General features: G+C 37.9%; 3 protein-coding genes across 4 annotated transcripts; all 3 read left to right on the top strand.

The window, feature by feature from the left end:
- On the top strand, positions 1 to 621 carry LOC105161266. Its single transcript, XM_011078903.1, has one exon. The coding sequence runs from the start codon at positions 1 to 3 to the stop codon at positions 619 to 621; it is 621 nt and encodes a 206-aa protein (XP_011077205.1).
- Positions 10,895 to 15,884, top strand: LOC105161258 (CBS domain-containing protein CBSX6). Of its 2 annotated transcripts, XM_020693268.1 has the most exons (3): positions 10,896 to 11,272; positions 11,359 to 11,674; positions 14,787 to 15,884. In XM_020693268.1, exons 2-3 carry the CDS (start codon positions 11,496 to 11,498, stop codon positions 15,697 to 15,699), a joined length of 1,092 nt encoding a protein of 363 aa, XP_020548927.1. In that variant the 5' UTR covers positions 10,896 to 11,272; positions 11,359 to 11,495; the 3' UTR covers positions 15,700 to 15,884. The 2 variants fall into 2 exon arrangements, with proteins under 2 accessions (XP_011077195.1, XP_020548927.1); XM_011078893.2 differs by having other exon boundaries at positions 10,895 to 11,674.
- On the top strand, positions 17,304 to 19,082 carry LOC105161257 (auxin efflux carrier component 5). The gene is made up of 4 exons (XM_011078892.2): positions 17,304 to 18,185; positions 18,348 to 18,433; positions 18,546 to 18,780; positions 18,932 to 19,082. The coding sequence occupies exons 1-4, from the start codon at positions 17,395 to 17,397 to the stop codon at positions 19,002 to 19,004; spliced, it is 1,185 nt and encodes a 394-aa protein (XP_011077194.1). The 5' UTR covers positions 17,304 to 17,394; the 3' UTR covers positions 19,005 to 19,082.

Genomic DNA, 19,936 nt, shown 5'->3' with positions numbered 1-19,936 from the left:
ATGGAGTTGCTTAAACATAAACATACACAAGTCCCGGTGTGGATTCGATTGAGACACCTTCTAGTGGAGTTTTGGACCCTTGAGGGTCTTAGTGCGGTTGCAAGTGGGGTGGGGAAGCCGTTATACCCTGATGCCATCACGAAAGCATGTACGAGACTGGACTTCGCTCGTGTATGTGTAATGCTAGATGTGTCCTCCAAATTTTCGAAACACCTCGTCTTGTTAATGCCCACGGAGGACGGGACTAAGGTTCCTTGCAAGGTTGATGTGGGATATGAGTGGTTGCCTATGAAATGTCGAACATGTATGAGCTTGGGGTATGACGCCAAGATATGTCCATCAACAAAGCCGCAACCGCCTCAACTAGTGAAGGTCTATGTAACCCACCCTCCAGTCGGTAGGCATGGATTGGAGGAAAAAGAGGAGGAGATAGGGCCTCCACAAGAAGCTGTACCAAAGATGCCTCGAGGCCGAGCGAGGATCGAGCCTCCTTCCCCTATCGGAGAACGTACGGAAATTGTCCTATTTAATATGTTTGGAATTTTAACTGATGACGATGTGAGTGTGGCACTACCGTATGAGGGCCCTAACATACGCAACCCTTCATATCAGTATACATGATCCCAGCAGCTGTTTGGAATGTTTGTGGCTTTAACCGACGCGATCATCAACTTGCGGTTAAGGACTTGATTCAGAATTACAGGTTACTCTTTCTTGGTATCCTTGAAACTCGTATACCAGCCTCCAATATTACTAGGGTCAAACAAATTATTTGTCCTTCGTGGCAGTGGTTTTGACTATACTACTGTTAGTAATCGTATTTGGTTAACTTGGAATAGTTATGAGATTGGGGTGGAGATTCTTAATGTTAGTCATCAATCGATACATTGCCGAGTTACTAACAGATTAATTCATCAACAACATTTGATTACTGTTGTCTATGGATGAATGATGTGATTAACAAGAGGACGTTTTGGGAGACGTATGTACACTTGCTCATGGGATCTCTGATGAATCATGGTTTGTGATGGGGGATTTCAATGCTGTGCTCGATATGAGTGAAATTTGTGGGGCTTTCGGTGATATTAGGCAAGCTATGGAGGAATTCCATGCATGCATTATAGAGGTAGGAATTATTACGCTTCCTGCGCAAGGTAAGCCATTAACTTGGCATAATTGTAGCAAGAATGGATGGAGTTTATGGAAATGGTTTGATAGAGTGTTGGCCAATGATACAATCATGCGATATTGGCTAAATGCTTGTTAGTGGAGCCTTGCTCCAAGTACCTCGGATCATTCTCCTTTCCTAATCCATGGCGGCACGTGGTTAAACTGTGTAAGTGTATTCCAATTTGATAATTATTTGGCTTCCTCGCCTGATTTTCTTGATGCAGTTCACTCGGTCTGGGGGCACACTATTGTGGGTACAACTATGTTTGCGGTTACGAGGAAGCTCCGTGTTTTTAGGGCTCTTCGACATTGCAAAGGGGATCTTTCATTAAATGTTAAGTTAGCAAGGGAATTCCTTGCTAATGCCCAAGAGCTCTTGGTAAGAAGCCGGCAGGACGAGCTTCTCCTTTAGCTTGAGCATTGCTGCAAACTTCTCTATATGCGTGCCGTAAAACTAGAACAAAGCATGCTACAACAACGGGCCAAGATGCAGTGGATGAAAGGGGGAGATCAATGCTCGCGTATTTTCTTCAAAAAAGTGGTTGTCCTCCGAGCATCAAAGCGTATCTTTCAAATTAAGGACTCATGTGGGAATATGTTCACTAATCAAGATGATGTTATTGCTGAATTTATTCCTTATTTTCAGCATTTGTTAGGTGGTGAACGGCGGGATAGGATGATAAACGTTGCACCCCTACGGCTGTGGGCGAGGCATGTGCTGACGATTGAAGAGGGTGATGCACTCACAGCATATGTTACTCGAGATAAAGCGAAGGAAGCCATCTTTGACATTGAGGAGGAGAAAGCACCAGGCCCCGATGGATATTCTGCAGGTTTCTATAAATCTGCATGGCCTATTGTAGGACAAGAAATAACGAATGTCGTCTTGGAATTCTTTCAACATGGGTGACTACTAAGACAAGTTAACACGACGATCATTTTCTTAATTTCCAAGGTACATAATCCCTTGACTGTTGGTAATTTTCGTCATATATCCTATTGTAATGTGCTGTATAAAGCAATTACTAAGATTCTAGTGAAATGCATTAGGGTGGTGCTTAATAAATTGATTAGCCCTACGCAAAATGCATTTGAACCGGCCCGCTCCATTAGGGACAATGTATTACTTGCTCAGGAACTGTTCTCAGGCTATAACCAACAACGCACTCCACCCCGGTGTGCATTGAAGGTGGATCTGAGAAAATCTTATGATATGGTGAAGTGGGATTTCCTATTTGTGACACTACGACTTTTTAATTTCCCAAAGAAATTCATTGGTTGGATTCGGGAATGTGTCACCACCCCTTCTTTCTCGATTGCTCTCAATGGGGGTATTCATGATTTCTTTGTAGGGGTTAGATGGCTGAGACAAAGTGATCCCATGTCTCCTTACTTCTTTGTTTTGGTTATAGAGGTGTTAGGACTTATCTATCATCAAAGAATAGAGCATGATGGTGGATTCCTTTACCATTGGAGATGCGGTGAGATTGGGTTATTCCAACTCTTCTTTTGTTGATGATTTGCTCCTATTTTGCCGAGCGGATCAGGGATCCATCCGGTTGTTCCAAAAGGGAATGGAGATGTTTGCTTCAATTGTCTGGGCTTCATACTAATGCTGCCAAGAGTCATATTATCTTCTCACGTTCTGCATATCCAATGCGAGATATCTTCCTTGGCATCCTTTTCAGGAGGGAACACTTTCCGTCATTTATTTAGGCTTGCCACTCACTTCGTCTAGGCTTACAATTACTAATTGTAAACCATTGTTGCTGAAGGTAGATAAGTGGCTACGAGGTTAGGACGCCCTTCAGTTGTCCTTTGCAACAAGGACTCAACTAATTAAATCGGTACTCATGGCTCTTCAGATTTACTGGGCGATGACATTTATTTTTTCAAAATGGATTTTCAAGGAAATTGAGGAGCGGCTCTGTAACTTTCTATGGAAAGGAACATCGACCACGGGTTACCCTAAGATTACTTGGACACAAGTGTGTTGACCGATTCAGGAGGGTGACCAAGGACTTAAGGATCTTACTGGACTTATCTTGGCCCTTATGACTCGGCATATATGGAACGTGATCAATTTGAACCTTGACACTGTTTGGGTTTCGTGGATTAACTCGGTGCAACTGCGTAGTAAATTTATATGGACGGTTGACGCTACATTTGAAGCTTGGGGTTGGAAGAAGTTCCTTCGATTACTTAGTACGTTGTAGTTGCATATACATTATATGGTTGGAGATGGTGAGAGGATATTGCTATGGCATGACCCATGGCATCCCCTAGGGCGCTTATTCAGCATGTCCCTTACGGCCCCTCACTTACTCGCACGTGCGGGGATGATTTACTTCGGATGGTCATCTAGGATGGGGAGTGGCATTGGCCTAGGATGAGGAATACTTTCATGCTCGATGTCATGCTACTTTTACCTTCAATTAGAGGCGGTCGAAATTCTGTTTCCCTTGATGGCGGTTCTTATGCTAATAAAAGCATCTATGATATTTTTCGGCATTTGGGCCCGAAGGTAGGCTGATTTTCACTGCTTGTGGGCCCTTTCGAGATCCCCCGAAATACTTTTATACTATGGTTAGCATTGAATGAGAGGCTGTCCACCATGGATCATCCGTGCTTGAGCATCTCCATGGTGAGTGTGTATTATATTCCAGTGGCACCATTGAGACTCACCAACACTTGTTCTTTTGTTGCCCTTGTGATAAACAGTGTCTTCAACTGTTGCGACGTAAGGTCTACTCCTCTTGGACCACTAGAAGATGGACCATTGATGTATTGATTGCCGCACGAAGATGGAGGGAGAAACATGTTATCAATGCTGCCTATCGTAATCTTTTGGCATCCCTTGTGTATCATATTTGGCAAGAACGGAATCAACGGAGGTACCAACAGCTGGTTCGCGATGCAGTGTCCCTTGCTCGGATTATTCTTGATGAGCTTAGACTCCATATACTTAGTGCTGAACTACATCATAGCATTAGTACTATCGCCTTGTATAGAGTATAACGGATACCATGGCCTACTTAAATTGCCATTTAATTTGTACACTCTGTACTTTTCCTTTACTTAATGAAATTTACCATTATAAAAAAAAAACAATGAGATGAACAAGAAAGGAAATATATATATATATATTATTTTTATAACTAACATATAATATTTAATATATTAAGCCCATGTTTACATCTTTGTATTAGGTCATATATAGTGCTTAATCCAGGCTAGCACTTCGTTTACCACACAATTCGTCAGCCTGTGATTTGTGCCCTGACCAGCTATTGGTCCATATAGCAATTGATTATAATTTTGCCAATGTTGGTGGTATTGTAATTAGTAGGCCCCGTTGATTTACATACTAACTTTGTCTTCCAAATTTGTTCTTGGTAAATGATATGAAAATGGCCAATTGACCCCCGACTTTCTCACAAATTCCATCTTTTTTGGGTGACAAGTAATAAATGATTTGACAACTTTTGCACAAATATCATGGCAGTATCCTCTCTTGTAGAAAGCCATTTTCATCTTCCTGTGAACGCTAGTGTGATATCTCTCCTTAACAAGTACTTTAATTTTGTCCCTATTTTTCTTTGGGAGAAACTAAAGTTTCCATTAGGTTCTGTGTTTGTTTTCTTAGCTCAGTAGTTGTCAAGACCTTGGAGTAGGGAAATCTTCTAGAAGCTACAGAAGCAGATGAGCAATGGCCGACTATGATAATTTTTTCGATGTTTCTAACAAAATGTTTAAATCATTGTCATCTTTTCACTCTTCCCAAGTGCGAATCAATTGTATTGGGTTATGTATTCCTGACTCCACGTACAACTATTCTAAAGAAGAACCAATGTACAATAGCATTTATATGTGGAGGGGAAGCTATTAGAGGAAGTCTAGGTAAAATACTCCTCTCAAATGGATCTGACGGAAGAGAAAAAGGTGAATTATAGACATATGATAAAAGACTTCTCACTTTGTCTTTTTTAGGACAAAAAGGTAAAGTATTCTTGTAATGCAACATGGAATAATTTGAAGTAAACACACTATAAATAAATCAAACATTTTTATGCACACATAATGCTGGTAAATGTTGTTTTTATAAAAATGTATATGTATTATTATATTAAATTAAATATATTTATAATATTTTTATTGATAAAAATTTATGTCCAAATACAAGAGGGGAGCGTGTAGCGCACAGTTGAGCCTAGGGGATAGTTTGCTCTATTTTTATAATACAAGGGTAAATTTGTAGCACTCTCTAACAGCACTAGAACTATATTTTCCCTAAATATCATCCTTAAAGTAAATCATGCTCATGTACATAAATATACACATAAGCCAGGGACAATACGTATACGTTATCCCAACGTCACAACAGATACAATCAACCCACAAGATTATATATATATATATATATATATACACATATCAAACAGCATAAGGTAAACCATCACAAGTAGTTCACATACCGTCCGCATTTTTAATTCCTCTTTGTACATCCAAAATATGATTTGTATTCTAACTGACGAACGAAGAGAAAACTGCATATTGGCCTGATATGACATAATGTAAGGTTTGGACCTAACTCTCAATATGTAGAGACCTCAAGATCTACTCTTGAAAAGTATGAGCAGAGGGATGAGTTTGCATCTCAATCAATAAGCAAATAACTGTATCTATATATGTACATCAAGTGTAATCCAAACAAGATAAAATGAGCAACATATATGGAATATAATTAATTTAACTCCAACATAACTAACTTTATTACATAACATAACCAACTCATAATAAGACAATCAATTAAACTCCTCTTTTTCTAGTCTATTAACCAGAAGATGAAATACTGTTTTTTTGCACCAACTCAACCTCACCATTTGTTAAATAATGTTTAAATGAATCCTCTTAACATGCCACACAGGCTCATCAATCTCATTGCGGATCATAACTCTTTTAATTCGCATCATAGCTCTTTTTATATCGCATTATATCACTTTTTATATCACATCATAGCTCTTCTCTTTTTATTTTGCGACATTAGGAGATTTAATGAAATATTACACCAACATGAAAAGGAGGGGATCCCTCCACGAGCGAAGTAGCAGATATCAGACTTCACGAAGGTTCTTGGACGATTGTGGTCTACAGGATATAGGCTATAGAGGGGATACCTTCACTTAGTGTAATGGTAGGGAAGCACCAAACATGGTTCATGCACGGCTTGATCGAGTGTGTTGCAGTCAGAGTTGGGCAAACCTTTTCCCGAAGAAGAGATGATTTCGCTTTAGGCGATTGGACTAAATCTGAGGAATGCAATGAAGTCATCAAGCAATGTTGGAAAATGGATTCGATATGCGGGGCACAAGAGAATTTCATTGAGAAATGGTGAATAGATTTTCGGGCTGAAAAAATAAGAGATTACGGGGGTGTTAGGTATGCAAATGGCGAGACTGAAGACTAGATTGGAGGAACTTTCCACCAAGGACGAAATACTACAAAAATAGAGGGCTAGAGCGCTGTGGCTGAATGAGGGAGATAGATTACGACTTTCTTTCACGCCAAAGCTAATTAAAGGAAACTTAGGAAGGAGGTCAAAGCTTTGAGGGATGAAATAGGAACATTAGAGACGGAGTCGAAAGCTATTAGATTAATAGTGCACCGCTATTTCATAGAAATATTCCAATCCATACGACCCCCAGATTATGTGATACGTGAAGTAGCGGATTCAATAGAAGTTCGAGTGATCGAAGCCATGAATGAAGCACTTATCTGGCGTTTGCTGTAGAAGACATTATCTTGGCACTGAAACAGATGCATCCCCTAAGATCGCTAGGACTTGAGGGTATATCCCCACTCTTTTTTCAAAAATGCTGGCATATCATCAGCCCCTCGGTCTCTACATGCAATCTTGACATTCTTAATAATTGTTCATTAAATCCCTCACTTAATTTCACTTATATTATGCTCATTTTGAAGTGCCCCAATCCAGATAACATAACTCAGTTCTAACCACTTAGCCAGTGTAACGTGATTTACAAGTTAGTGTCCAAAATTTTGGCTAATCGTATTAAATCTTTCCTTGGCTCATTGGTCTCGGCCTCTCAGTCCTCTTTTATTCAGAGTTGTTTAATTATGGACAATGTACTAGTAGCCTATGATTTTTAATCAATTTCTATTACATAAAAGAACATGGGCAGACTGATTATGTTTCGTTAAAGCTTGACATCAGTAAGACTTATGATCGGGTGGAGTGGAACTTTCTTGAGAGGGTATTGCTTAAAGTAGGTTTTCAACCTAACTTTGTATCTCTCATTATGATGTGTGTCATCACGATTTCTTTTTCTTTTCTTTGAAATGGTGACCATAATTAGCCATTATCAGTATGATCTTTTGTCTCCATATCTTTTTTTCTGTTTTGCGCAGAGGCTCTTAGTAACCTTGTGAGTCGTGCAGAATCCAAGGGAGGTATCCAAGGTGTATCAGTCTCCCAAAATGCACCTCGTGTCTCCCACCTCCTTTTTGCAGATGACACAATGATTTTCTACCAAGCTACGCCAAACGCAATGCACTACATCAAGTGGCTCTTGGGCACATTTGAGGAAGCATTGAGGCTGAAAATCAACCTCAAGAAATCAGTATTGGTCTTTAGTAGAAATGTTCCCATCCTGACCAAAGAGGATCTAACTGATATTCTTGGAGTGGAAATCAAAGACAAACATGATAAGTATCTAAGACTACCCATGATGATAGGAAGGTTCGAAGCGCGATGTCTTCAAGGAGCTTAAGTCGGTTTTGGAAGAAATTCAATGAGTGGGCTACAAAGAAGTTCTCTCAAGCCAGTCTTGCATTATTAATCAAGATTGTTCTCCAAGTGGAACCTTCATACAGCATGAATTTCTTTGAAATTCTGGAAGGGGTACTAAAGGAACTTCAATGGATGTGGCTAATTTTTCCTGGTATGGGGGCGGGGACGCCAAAATCCACTAGGTCACGTGGCATAAGCTTTGTTGCCTCAAGGAGGAGGGGAGATTGGGATTTCGTTCATTGAAGGAATCAAATAGCTCAATATTGGCTAAACAAACCTGTTGGGAGGCAATGCAAGTCGAATTGCCTACTCTAACAGATCCTTAAGCATAAATACTAACACGAATTTTTTTGAAGCCGCAAGTGGTGAGCCCCCTTCATTCACCTGGCGATCTCTCTTGCAAACGAGGGACGTACTGGTGGTAGGTTTGAGGTGGCGCATTGGAATTGAGAATCGGTATTGATTGTGGGAGTCCTTTGGGTTCCTAGCCCTTTTTATTCCCAACTGATCGTCCAACTGAAGTCACTCCAAGTACCCACAAAGGTCGTTGCCCTGCTAGATGAATCAAGATAGAGCAAACAACTAGTGAGAGAGGAGTTTGCACAGATCAACTCTGAATGCATTCTCTCCATTACATTGCCTCGCGAGAGAAGACAAGATGAGGTTATCTAGAACTTTGGAAAACAAGGAAAATTCTCAGTGCAAAGTGCATACACTTTAGCTTGTCAGTTGTTATTAGTTGCCACTCCGTTGGGCGCACCGAAGAACTGGGATTCATTTGGAAGATACACCTTGCACCAAATATCTGGATGTGTCATCTAGAGGGTGTGTCTTAAGGCGTTGTCGACTATGATGAATCTCAGAGGTAGGGGTGTCCAACTAGATAGCAGTTGTCAGTTATGCGAGATATATGAAGAGGATATTATGCACGTTCTTGCAGTATGCCCATTGCGAGGCTTTTGTAGGCGGTGTCTGGCATTGCGTGGAAGTTGGTGGAACCAAATTCAAGGGATGCCTATGGCTTGGTTATAAGGGATTAATCAACAGGCTGAATGGAGAGATTTTGAGATGGCTACTACGGTTGCTGGAGTGTGTGGTACAACAGGAACTTGAAGGTGTTTTAAGGTAACATATGCAAGCAAAGAAGGTGGTCGATATAACTCGTTGCTAGATTATGCTAGATGACAGTAGGTGTTTGGAAGATTCAAGGTGATGTTTCAATTTTTTTTGTTATTTTTATCCGGGGAGATTTTCTTTTTCCCCCTCAGGTTAGCTACTTACTAGAACTATTTCTTAGCTTAATTCTTTTAGATTATCTTTTTTGAAATGAAAGTACCGAACTTTGTAGAAAAACAAAATAGATTGAGAAGAAAATACTATTTGTATGAGAAAATAAATTAATTAATGTTATACTAATATAATTTTAGTATATCAAAAATTTAAAAACTTTATTAATAAAAATATTTATTAAATAAGAACAAGAATATTTTTATTAATAAAAATATCCATTGTTGACTTTGATATAATAGTTTTTCAGCGATTTTATTATCTTTTCGCTGACGATTATATACCGTATTGTCAATTAGAAAGGAGAAAAAGAAATAAAAGAATTATATATGTGGGCAATAAAATAAATAAAAATAAAATATTATATACTTTTTTTGTCTTTTTAGTTTTATACTTTTACATTTTCGCCTATATTGGATGCAAACAAAATTGGACCAAAAAATGTTTCATATACATTGAGTTTTACTTTTGTTCTATCTCTTCCTCCTATCCAAACACCAAACTGTCTCTTATAAATTCTTTGTACTTTCACTTCTCTAACAAGTATAGAACAAATTAAGGGAATAGATCGATAGAAAACTAAAGTTTTTCTATTCTATTTTCATTTTAGACAGGAATTTAAATTATATAAAGGATTATAACATTCTTTTTCTGTTGATTCTATTTGCCTTACTCATTTTAAAGATTTATTATTTATTAAAGGATTATAACATTCTTTTTCTGTTGATTCTATTTGCCTTACTCATTTTAAAGATTTATTATTTATTGATGAGCTATAGCAGTTGTACCTATTAAAGCGACTAAACGAATTATTGAAATGAGTTCAAATGAAAGAAAAAAATCTGTTGATAAATGAATTCCAATTTGTTGACTATTACTTATCAAATTTTGCTCTAAAATCTGATATGATTTTGTAGTTCAAAAGATCCCATACCAGACGTATCTAGAATAGTAGTAATCAGTGAAATTAAAAAAATTTGTACAAACGATCGAAGTAACTCCATTCCCAACTATGCTAGTTTCATTTTTCACCTTGATCAAATATAATCTAAGTCAAGATGATGACATGAGTATCATAAATTATTTTTGGAGATCCGTTAATTACAGTGGTTGTATAATTCAGCTATTTACTGCAACACAACTTATTCTCGTAATTATAACTTAAACATGAGGAGCGGACTGTATATAAAACTTATCCAATAATGTCGTTGACAAAAGTACTGTATTTAAAAATGATATGAAGGACTGATGAAACAAAATTAAATGATGTAAAGTCCGAATTGAGCATATGTATAGTTGACGGACTGTACAGCTGAAATTATAATTTTGAATAACAATCATTGGTCCATTTGCGTTTCCGTGTCCGTGTCCGTGTCCGTGTGCCTGTGTGGCTGTCTGCCTCTTCCCTGTGTATAATAAGTATATAAGTAACAGTAAAGTAATAACAGTGAGTTGTGTATTATTTTTGTATGATAGGGTTCATTAGCTGGAGCTGGACCCTCCCCCTTTTAGTTTTGGCCAATGGGCGGTGGGTTTTGAAAATGAACGCAAGATATCAACATTTCATTTTATTATTATTATTATATCTCTTCACTCCTTCAATTATTATTAATTTTTTATATATTGCAATCTTATCCTCTCAACTCTTTTGAGCTCCAAGAAGAGCATAGAGAACTTAAAAAGCAGGAGCGCTGAGCTGAGCTACCCCTAAAAAGAAAACTGTATAAAAAGTTTAAGTCGCACAATCCAGTCCCTGGGGCTGATCCCCACCCCTCCTCTCTCCCTCATGGCCCTCCCGATCTTTCTAAATAATTGTAGGTTTATTATTATTATTATTCATATCTGCCACCCAATTCTTCTCCTCTTCCTCTTCCTTCACTCCCTTTCCTGCTACTCTCCATTACTACTCTTCAACAAGACTGAATATTACGAAAGTTGCATCTTTCTTTTATAATTCAAGCACCCCTGCTCTGCTCAGCCCATCAACAACAACATACAACACAAGTAAGATAGAGGCGATTGAGTTGTTCTAGGATTACTGACAAGTTTGGATCGACTGTTGATGGCATCGGTATTTTTGTACCATGTAGTTGGGGATCTGACAGTGGGGAAGCCTGAGCTCTCGGAGTTTGCTGAGACTGAGACAGTTGAAGCTGCCATTCGGGCCATCGCGGATTCCTCCGAAGGAGGGATTCCCGTCTGGAAGAATAGATCCCAAAAGAGTGTGATGGAGAATGCTGAAACCAGACAGCAGAGGTTCGTGGGCATACTCAATGCGCTGGATGTTGTGGCATTCTTGGCCAGAGAGGATTCTTTGGCTGATCAGAATAAAGCCATCAATACCCCTGTTTCCGAGGTCGTTGTTCCAAATAATTCGGCCCTTAAGGTCGTTGACCCTGGCACAAGGTTGGCAGCCACTCCCTTATAGCTATCTTTAACTTCCTGTTAGTTTTTGCTTGCCTTATGCATTCATCTTTATTCTCAAGTACATAATCTAAGTGAAAGCTTAGGGAATTAAGCATGTAGCTGAGATCTCATAGGCATTACTGCTAAAGGCCTGAAAGCTGTGAAATGTCTATTCCAAATGGGATCATGAGATGCCGTTCATTTGTCATTGATATTAACATTTCGTTTTATTACATCATTATATGCACATAACTTACAAGCGAACTGGCTAGTGGCATCACATTTCAACTCTGTTTTCACAATGTCCTATGGTGTATTCAAAAGAATCATGTACTATGCTCTCACAGTACTGACTACTGAATCATATGATTCTTACTTCATTGGGAAAGTTCAGTTTCTCAGTCTAGAACTTAATAAGACTCCCAAGGTTTTCTGTAATGCTAAGATTACCTGAGCTACCAATGATTGTGCCAATTAATGATGGGCATAAAATCCAGTAGCCCTACAAATACATTTTTGCTATTTATTTTGCTACACATGAAAATATGGCATTAGTCTCGATTGGTGGAAACATTATTGCAAAAGGTTCCAAGGCATTCGTTTTCCTAATCACAGTGTTCTAACCAGTTTCTAGTAAAACTCTATGTTTCTTGGATGCTAAGAATACTTACAGAATGCTGTGAACTATTGTTTTCTATGCAGTGTCTGCAGTGATTCCTTCTGACTAATAGATAAGGAAATCCAATATCATAAAAAGTACATGCACAGCATCAAACAAAATATTGCTAGCAGAGAGATACTATATGTATCCATCACCAGAAACCTTGTCCTTGGAGCTCCCAAGATGAAGCCTTTGTAAATTAGAGTCATATTAGCAGTTCTTGTTACCCTTTAATCTATTTTTCTTTTCTTTTCTTCTTTAGCTGAAGGAAAATAAAGAAATGAGTACTTCGGTTCTGGATATCTCGTTTGATGCTTTTGGATACAGAGTAAATGTAAGTCCTTGACTGGCCAGTGACTGGTCGCAAAAGGCAAACTTAAGTTGGTGGGAGTTGAGGCTAGTAACTTGGAGGGTGGTTATGTAGAAATGAAACCAAAACACTTACAGGTGACCTGAAAGTGCCTTATATACTGTGTACCAAATAAGCACGTATAAGTGTGCGCAAGTTATCCTTTCTTAAACAGCAAATGCAGTGATGCGGATGGTCTATAGTGTGTTCTTTTCTTTCTTGAGTAATTATACCACTAACTAATAGAACCCTTCTTATCCTGATTTCACATATCTTGTTTGTTCTCACATGAGAAACAATGTTGGGAAAGAAAAAAAAAACACACAAAAGCTTCTTCTCTAGTCAAACTTCAGTACTCATTCGACAATGAGAGTTCACTTGTCTTGGGTTGGACAATGAACCAATCACATGAATATGTGAAATCACTTACCATGCACATGTTGGTAGATCAGGTTTCTGGTGGAAGTTCTGGGATATATATACATAGTTGCTCTTATGTATTCATAAAGTCGCATATTGCCTCAAGCTTTTTATATGCTAAATATGGAATGATTACTTAACAATTGGGATAACATGTGTATATTGATAACATGGGATGCAGCAGACTTGTGGAACTAAATCTCATGCGTGGTTAATGTATCGTCTAAACTTGCATGTGACCTCAGTGCATGAAAGATTGTTATACAGATGGCATGCATGACACTGACTATATTTTAAGATGCTTTGTCCTCACCTTTGTGAAATTAAGGAAAGTGGGGAAGGATTTCTGTGGCCGTTGACATTTTCCATGCTGGACTAACTCTGTTGTTTAAATATCTTCCTGTTGCTACATGGGACCTTAAGGTCTTTGAACTTTATCCTTGATCGTGTCACTATGGAATTATTAGCTGCCTGCAATTCTGATCTTTGTGATTTTGTTTCTTGATATGGTTTGTTGTAGTTTCTATTTGCTTGAACTTTTCAAAAGAACACACAGGTAACAAGAAATGGTACAGTATATTTGTACAAATTAAGGAAAGTAGGGAAGGATTTCTATGGCTGTTGACATTTACCATGCTGGACTAACTCTGTTGTTTAAATATCTTCCTGTTGCTACATGGGACCTTAAGGTCTTTGAACGTTATCCTTGATCGTGACTATGGAATTATTAGCTGCGTGCATTCTGATCTTTGAGATTCTTTTTTTGATATGGTATGTTGTAGTTTCTATTTGCTTGAACTTTTCAAAAGAACACACAGGTAATAAGAAATAGTACAGTGTATTTGTCTTGAGGGTTAATTACACTCACCTTCCATCTGCGATAGCTAAATTACCAACTCTGTCCTACTTTCTTTCATGATATTATTCTGATTTTATGAAACTTCTTCTCTTGTTTGGTCAGAAAATAATGATATTAGCAAAATGATTTAGTTAACTTTTTCCCTTAGCAGAACTATCCTTGCAATTTGCTAATATACTCTTAGTAAGATTTGATACATAAAAAGAAGCAAAATCCGTTGAAAATTGTTCTAGAAATGGAGCCTTTATGTTGAAAATTTTAGTAGTGTACTTGTCTGATGTGAAAAGATTAGCATTTGAGTTTGTTTTCGGGCCTACCTAATATATATGGTAGTGGTAGATGAGCAATCCTTGTTCAATGTATGAAGAAAAAGGACTCCTCAAGGACATTTTGTTTCTGTAGGATTTAATTTACAGGAAAAAAGGTTCCTTTGAGAAATTACTACACTTAATTTTGTTAGAGTAATAATTAACGTCCCTTCTTTCCCAATTGTCTCACTGTGAAAAAGGGAGAGGAAGGGTTGGTATTGAGCTGTTTCAGAAGGAAGTTGGGTGTAATTATCCTCTAGCTTGACCCAAGACCAGGTTCTCTATCACGAACAGTGTAATGATTAGCTAAAAAACGTTGGTTGCTATGTTCAAGTGCTATTATCGTAAACTGACTTCTCATGATTTTATGGTAGAGTGAGAAATGATGGGGACAAATTAAATTGTTTTTAATCTATTCATGTCAAATTCTTCATACTGAAGTTTAGATATTGTTGCGGCAAATTCCTTCTAGGACTTTCTGTACTAACATTAAATTCCGTAATCCTGTAAGCAAGATTGATAGATGCTTTGGAGCTGATGAAACAAGGTGTCAAGCGGGTTCTTGTTCCTAAGAGTTTGGTTTGGAGAGGAATGAGCAAGCGCTTTTCAATTCTTTATAATGGAAAGTGGCTAAAAAATGTTGACTCCTCTGGAGGCAATAGCACGAAAGCTACTGCTAATGCTAATCGGCCATCGTCATCTTCCACTTCTTCCATCCAGGACAAATTTTGCTGTCTGTCAAGAGAAGATGTCCTTCGGTTTCTTATTGGTTGCCTTGGTGCTTTGGCCCCTATACCGCTTTCTTCTATTGCCTCCTTGGGTGCCATCAATCCGAACTATTGTTGCATCGATGCTTCCTGCCCAGCCGTTGATGTCACCAAAAAGCGCCCCCAGGATCCATGTGCGGTTGCTGTTGTTGAGTCAACTTCAGATGGCCAGTATAAGATCGTAGGTGAAATATCATCGGCGAAGCTACGGAAGTGTGATTACTTGGGTGCTGCATGGGCTCTGGCTAATTTATCAGCTGGACAGTTTGTTATGGGGGTTGAAGACAACATGACTGCAAGATCATTTCCTGATATTGCGCTTGATGAAGTGGTTGGAGAGGCCAATTTGGCTAATGGTGGAGGGCCAACTAGGGCTAGAAAATTCAGTAGTAGAAGTATTGGGTTCTTTGGAAATCCAGCAAATCCAAATTTTGGAGTTGCTAGAAGCATGTATCGCGGTAGAAGCGCCCCCTTGACCTGTAAAGTCACAAGTTCACTGGCTGCTGTCATGGCACAGATGCTGTCACACCGGGCAACCCACGTGTGGGTAACTGAGGCCGAGAAAGATGACAATTTAGTTGGTGTTGTAGGATATGCTGATATCTTAGCGGCAGTGACCAGGCAACCTGGGGCAGCCATTTCTGAAAGCCACTCATCCTGAGCAGCATCTTTTTGTTTGTTTTCGCCTTACTTTTGTAAATTTGAAATATATGTTGCAATAAGCATGTGTGTGTCGTATACTTTGGTTGAGCAGAATTTTGGCATACTGGTCTTTTGAGTCCCTGGTATCGTATGATTTGATTTGTTTGTGGAAGGTGGAAAAAGATGTGCATGGCATGCAAGTAAGTTTTGAGTCAGACGTAAGTGTAGCATTTGCCGTCAATTTGGGAAAAGAAAACAAGTTTGGAGGCAGGAAAGCATTATATTATGCGAAAATGAGAAGGAAGAGCATAATATTTGATTTGTAAATTGGTGGAAGAAGAATATATTTGAGAATGTAGAGGAGACATATACTATAGACAAAAATATTTGGGGTTCCACGGAGAGGGAGAATAAAAATATACTACCAGCTAACACCGCATTGGCATAGTTGTATTATTAATATTCTGTGGACAAAAATAAATGATGGATGAGAAGAGAATGTTGTGAAGAAACAGAGTAAAAGTAGAAATTGGTGAAGAGCAGGAAGGGTAGGTACGTAAGAGACGAGTCATGTCATCTTCTTCAGTCAAAACAAACACCACTCATTAGGAATATAACATTCTAGCGGATGATAGGTTTTCACATATCTGCAGAATAGATCCTGGAAAAGATAACTCGGACATATGTATATATAGATAGATAGATATATCATTCATTATTGTGGCAGGGAACTTATTCCTTTATTGCTATCATCTATCTCAACAATTCTAAAATAGTACCTACTCTCCTATTTCAAGTTGCTTTACATTTTTACTTTTGCGTGCCTCTAATAATAATGATAATACTGTGAGATGCATTTAGTAAAAAAATTGAAACAGATGGAGCTTATCTTGTGACTTTGTGATCCATCAACATCTTTTAGTTCATTCATATATTAATTCTTGCAAAACTCGTGATCTTAGTTATATATTATTCTTGCACTAAAAAATACTTTGATTGATGGACTTGATATATTTTTTTTGAGGTTGGATGGAATATCTTGGCGCGTGCATGAATATATAATATATTGACCAAAAGAGGGATATATATATAGAGTTAATGAGTAATGTACTTAATTGTTGAAATCGAATTCAAACCTATATATATTTTTGAGGACAGGAACTTTTATAATTATGTAGGTATAATTATATGTAATTTATTGAGTGAGGTAAGGGCATGCATGCAGGTATAGTGCAAGGGGGAATATATATATATATATGTGTATATGATGGAAGAAAATCCTGATTCCATATTCTGACACATTTAATTTCTAACCACAAAAATCAATCCCAGTGGACCCTGAAAGTTGCATGACCCTTTACTCCATTCATCACGCACAAATTTGCCTTCACCACATATATACAATTGCGTGTTCAGCTGCCCCCATCCATAACCTTAATTCAATGTAATTGCTATTAATTTACCTCATCAATCAATATGGAATATTAAGTTCAATTTGTTGCTGATCTAATGTACATCTCTACATGATCGATCATATGCATATATGCCTATAAATATATATATAAATCAGATAATGATACATATATTATATGCCTGCAGAGAGAGAAAGAGTGAGAGAGAGAGAGAGAGCATTATATATATATATATATATACATATATGCAAGTGTGCTTTTGATAAAATTATAATTAATCGAGGAGGAGGCATTCTTGAAAAATGATTGGATGGGAAGATGTATACAAGGTATTGGTGGGCATTGCACCACTGTACGTGGCTCTGATATTAGGTTACTGTTCGGTGAAATGGTGGCGCATGTTCACTCCCGACCAGTGCGAAGCCATAAACCGCTTAGTCTGCTACTTCACTTATCCATTGTTCGTGTTCGAGTTCACAGCCAGCGTTGATCCTTTCAAGATGAACTATTTATTCATGGCTGCCGACGCCATATCCAAACTCATCATTGTAACAGCACTGGCTTGCTGGGCTAAGTGCAGCAGCAAGGGGAGCTATTGCTGGTCCATAACCAGCTTCTCTCTTTCCACGCTCACCAGTTCTCTGGTGGTGGGTGTGCCCCTCTTGAAGTCCATGTACGGTCCAATGGCTGTGGATCTTGTGGTTCAGTCATCCGTCTTTCAAGCACTTGTCTGGCTCAGCATCCTCTTGTTCGTCTTGGAACTCAGGCGAACAAGGAACCAATTACATTGTTTTGATGATGATGATCATCATCATGATAATAATATTATTATTATTCATGATCAGACCACTGATGTTCATGTTGTTGCTGCTGCTACTACTACCACTACTGATGAGGGTAATAATTTGGAAAACCAGCTGAGTAACGATATTAATAATAATAATATTTGTGACTCAAAGTCAACGACGTCCACCAGTAGCAACCGGCAGCCATCTTTCTGGAGTTTGATGAAAAGGGTGTGGCTCAAACTGGCCAAGAATCCAAACTCCTATGCCTGTATAATTGGAATCGCATGGGCATTTTTATCCAACAGGTACGTACATACGTAACGTATAGATTAATTTTATAATGTATATGATTGATAGTACTAATTACTATACATATGTATATATTCTTATTGTGGCAGCTGAATGATGCATGTATATATATATATATGTAATTATGTGATCTTTTTAATGAATTAATATATGTATAGGTGGAATTTTAAGATGCCAAACATAATGGAAGGATCAATCCTGATCATGTCAAGAGCTGGTACTGGGACTGCTATGTTTAGCATGGGTACGTATCGTACTACGTGAGATCATCACATGATTCATATATATATATATGAATAATAAGTCATGATGGATGATCAAACAATATTAATATTCATCATGTTGCATGCATGTAGGATTGTTCATGGCGTTGCAAGAGAAAGTGATCGCTTGTGGAGCAAGTCTAACTGTATTTGGGATGGCCTTAAGATTTATAGCTGGGCCGCTGGCCATGGCTTTAGGTTCAGTTGCTGTAGGTTTGCATGGGGACGTCTTGCGTGTAGCTATCATCCAGGCAGCATTACCACAATCCATCACATCCTTTATCTTTGCAAAAGAATATGGATTGCATGCAGAGGTTCTCAGCACTGCGTCAGTACTACTACTAGCTAATTCATTTCTTCTATTTATTTAATTTAATTTATACATAGGTGCATGCAAGTACGTACATATACACACACATATATATAGTTTTAATTATTAGTAATAATTAATTAATTTGTTGTTTTGTGCATGCATGCAGGGTTATCTTCGGCATGATTGTGTCTCTTCCAGTATTGATCGGTTATTATGCGCTTCTGGAATTTGTACACTGACCGCGCCTGCCCGCCCCTTCTTTACATACACTACACAACTACCCAAACTGGTCATAACTTAGAGATCTCATCAACGTACTTCATTTGAAGTGTGTGTATATATATATATATATATATATATATGAATTTCTGGTGATGATATATAATAACTTAGTTTTGAATTAATAATTAATAAGAATCTTCACAAGTATTTTTACCATCAAAGAGATACATATCATGAGTTTATATATACTTATAGAGTGACATCCGGTCTATCTATGGACTTATTTGTAATTACAATGTCCGTTTACGTACGCACATACCTTAATTAATTACAGCTGAATATATTTATATATATAGAAAAATATACACTGCAAAAAGCCGTTTATGCGATTTGATATTGATAAAAAAATTATAGAATTCTGACGGGTCCATTTTTTGTGACGGGAAAAGACCTGTCATAATAGGTAGTGTCGGAAAATATTTGCGACATGAAAGGAAAAGGCGTAATTATATTTGCACCCCCTGATCTATAATCTATATACACACATAACCTCTATCTTTTACATAATTATGAAATATCTCTGACAACCAAAAATAGGACTAGTTTGTGTAATGATGCTAATATTTTTAGGGAGTGTGTATGTGATTTTTTAAAAAAGTAAGGGATGGTTTGTGTAAATAATAATATGGTGGGTGTATGTATAATTATCTAAAAGATAGGGGTAATTTGTGTAAACAGATCATATATCAAGGGGTGCGATGTATGTAATTCTAGCACCAGTCCGACAAAGCTTGGACTTTTGACGATTGACTTAGACTTTCCAATAAAGAACTTGAGAAACGGAACCTGCAAAATAACGTGCTAGTGCTCCAACGTTCAAATTAGTATCGAATTTAAGAAATAATAAGTTTAAATGATAGAGCGTAATAAAGGATCGAAGTATAACGAC

The sequence above is a fragment of the Sesamum indicum genome, linkage group LG4, assembly GCF_000512975.1.
Source record: "Sesamum indicum cultivar Zhongzhi No. 13 linkage group LG4, S_indicum_v1.0, whole genome shotgun sequence".
NCBI classification, from domain to species: Eukaryota; Viridiplantae; Streptophyta; class Magnoliopsida; order Lamiales; family Pedaliaceae; genus Sesamum; species Sesamum indicum.
Note: the sequence above shows the minus strand (reverse complement) of the source record. Positions and strands in the feature narration are given on the sequence as shown.

Excerpts from the sequence above, each read along its gene's own strand:
- LOC105161257 (XM_011078892.2), top strand. The coding sequence starts at position 17,395 with ATGATTGGATGGGAAGATGTATACAAGGTATTGGTGGGCATTGCACCA. Across the intron at positions 18,186-18,347 it reads TGGGCATTTTTATCCAACAG|GTGGAATTTTAAGATGCCAA; the intron begins GTACGTACATAC and ends ATATATGTATAG. Across the intron at positions 18,781-18,931 it reads GCAGAGGTTCTCAGCACTGC|GGTTATCTTCGGCATGATTG; the intron begins GTCAGTACTACT and ends GCATGCATGCAG.
- LOC105161258 (XM_011078893.2), top strand. The coding sequence starts at position 11,331 with ATGGCATCGGTATTTTTGTACCATGTAGTTGGGGATCTGACAGTGGGG. Across the intron at positions 11,675-14,786 it reads GTCGTTGACCCTGGCACAAG|ATTGATAGATGCTTTGGAGC; the intron begins GTTGGCAGCCAC and ends CCTGTAAGCAAG.
- LOC105161266 (XM_011078903.1), top strand. The coding sequence starts at position 1 with ATGGAGTTGCTTAAACATAAACATACACAAGTCCCGGTGTGGATTCGA.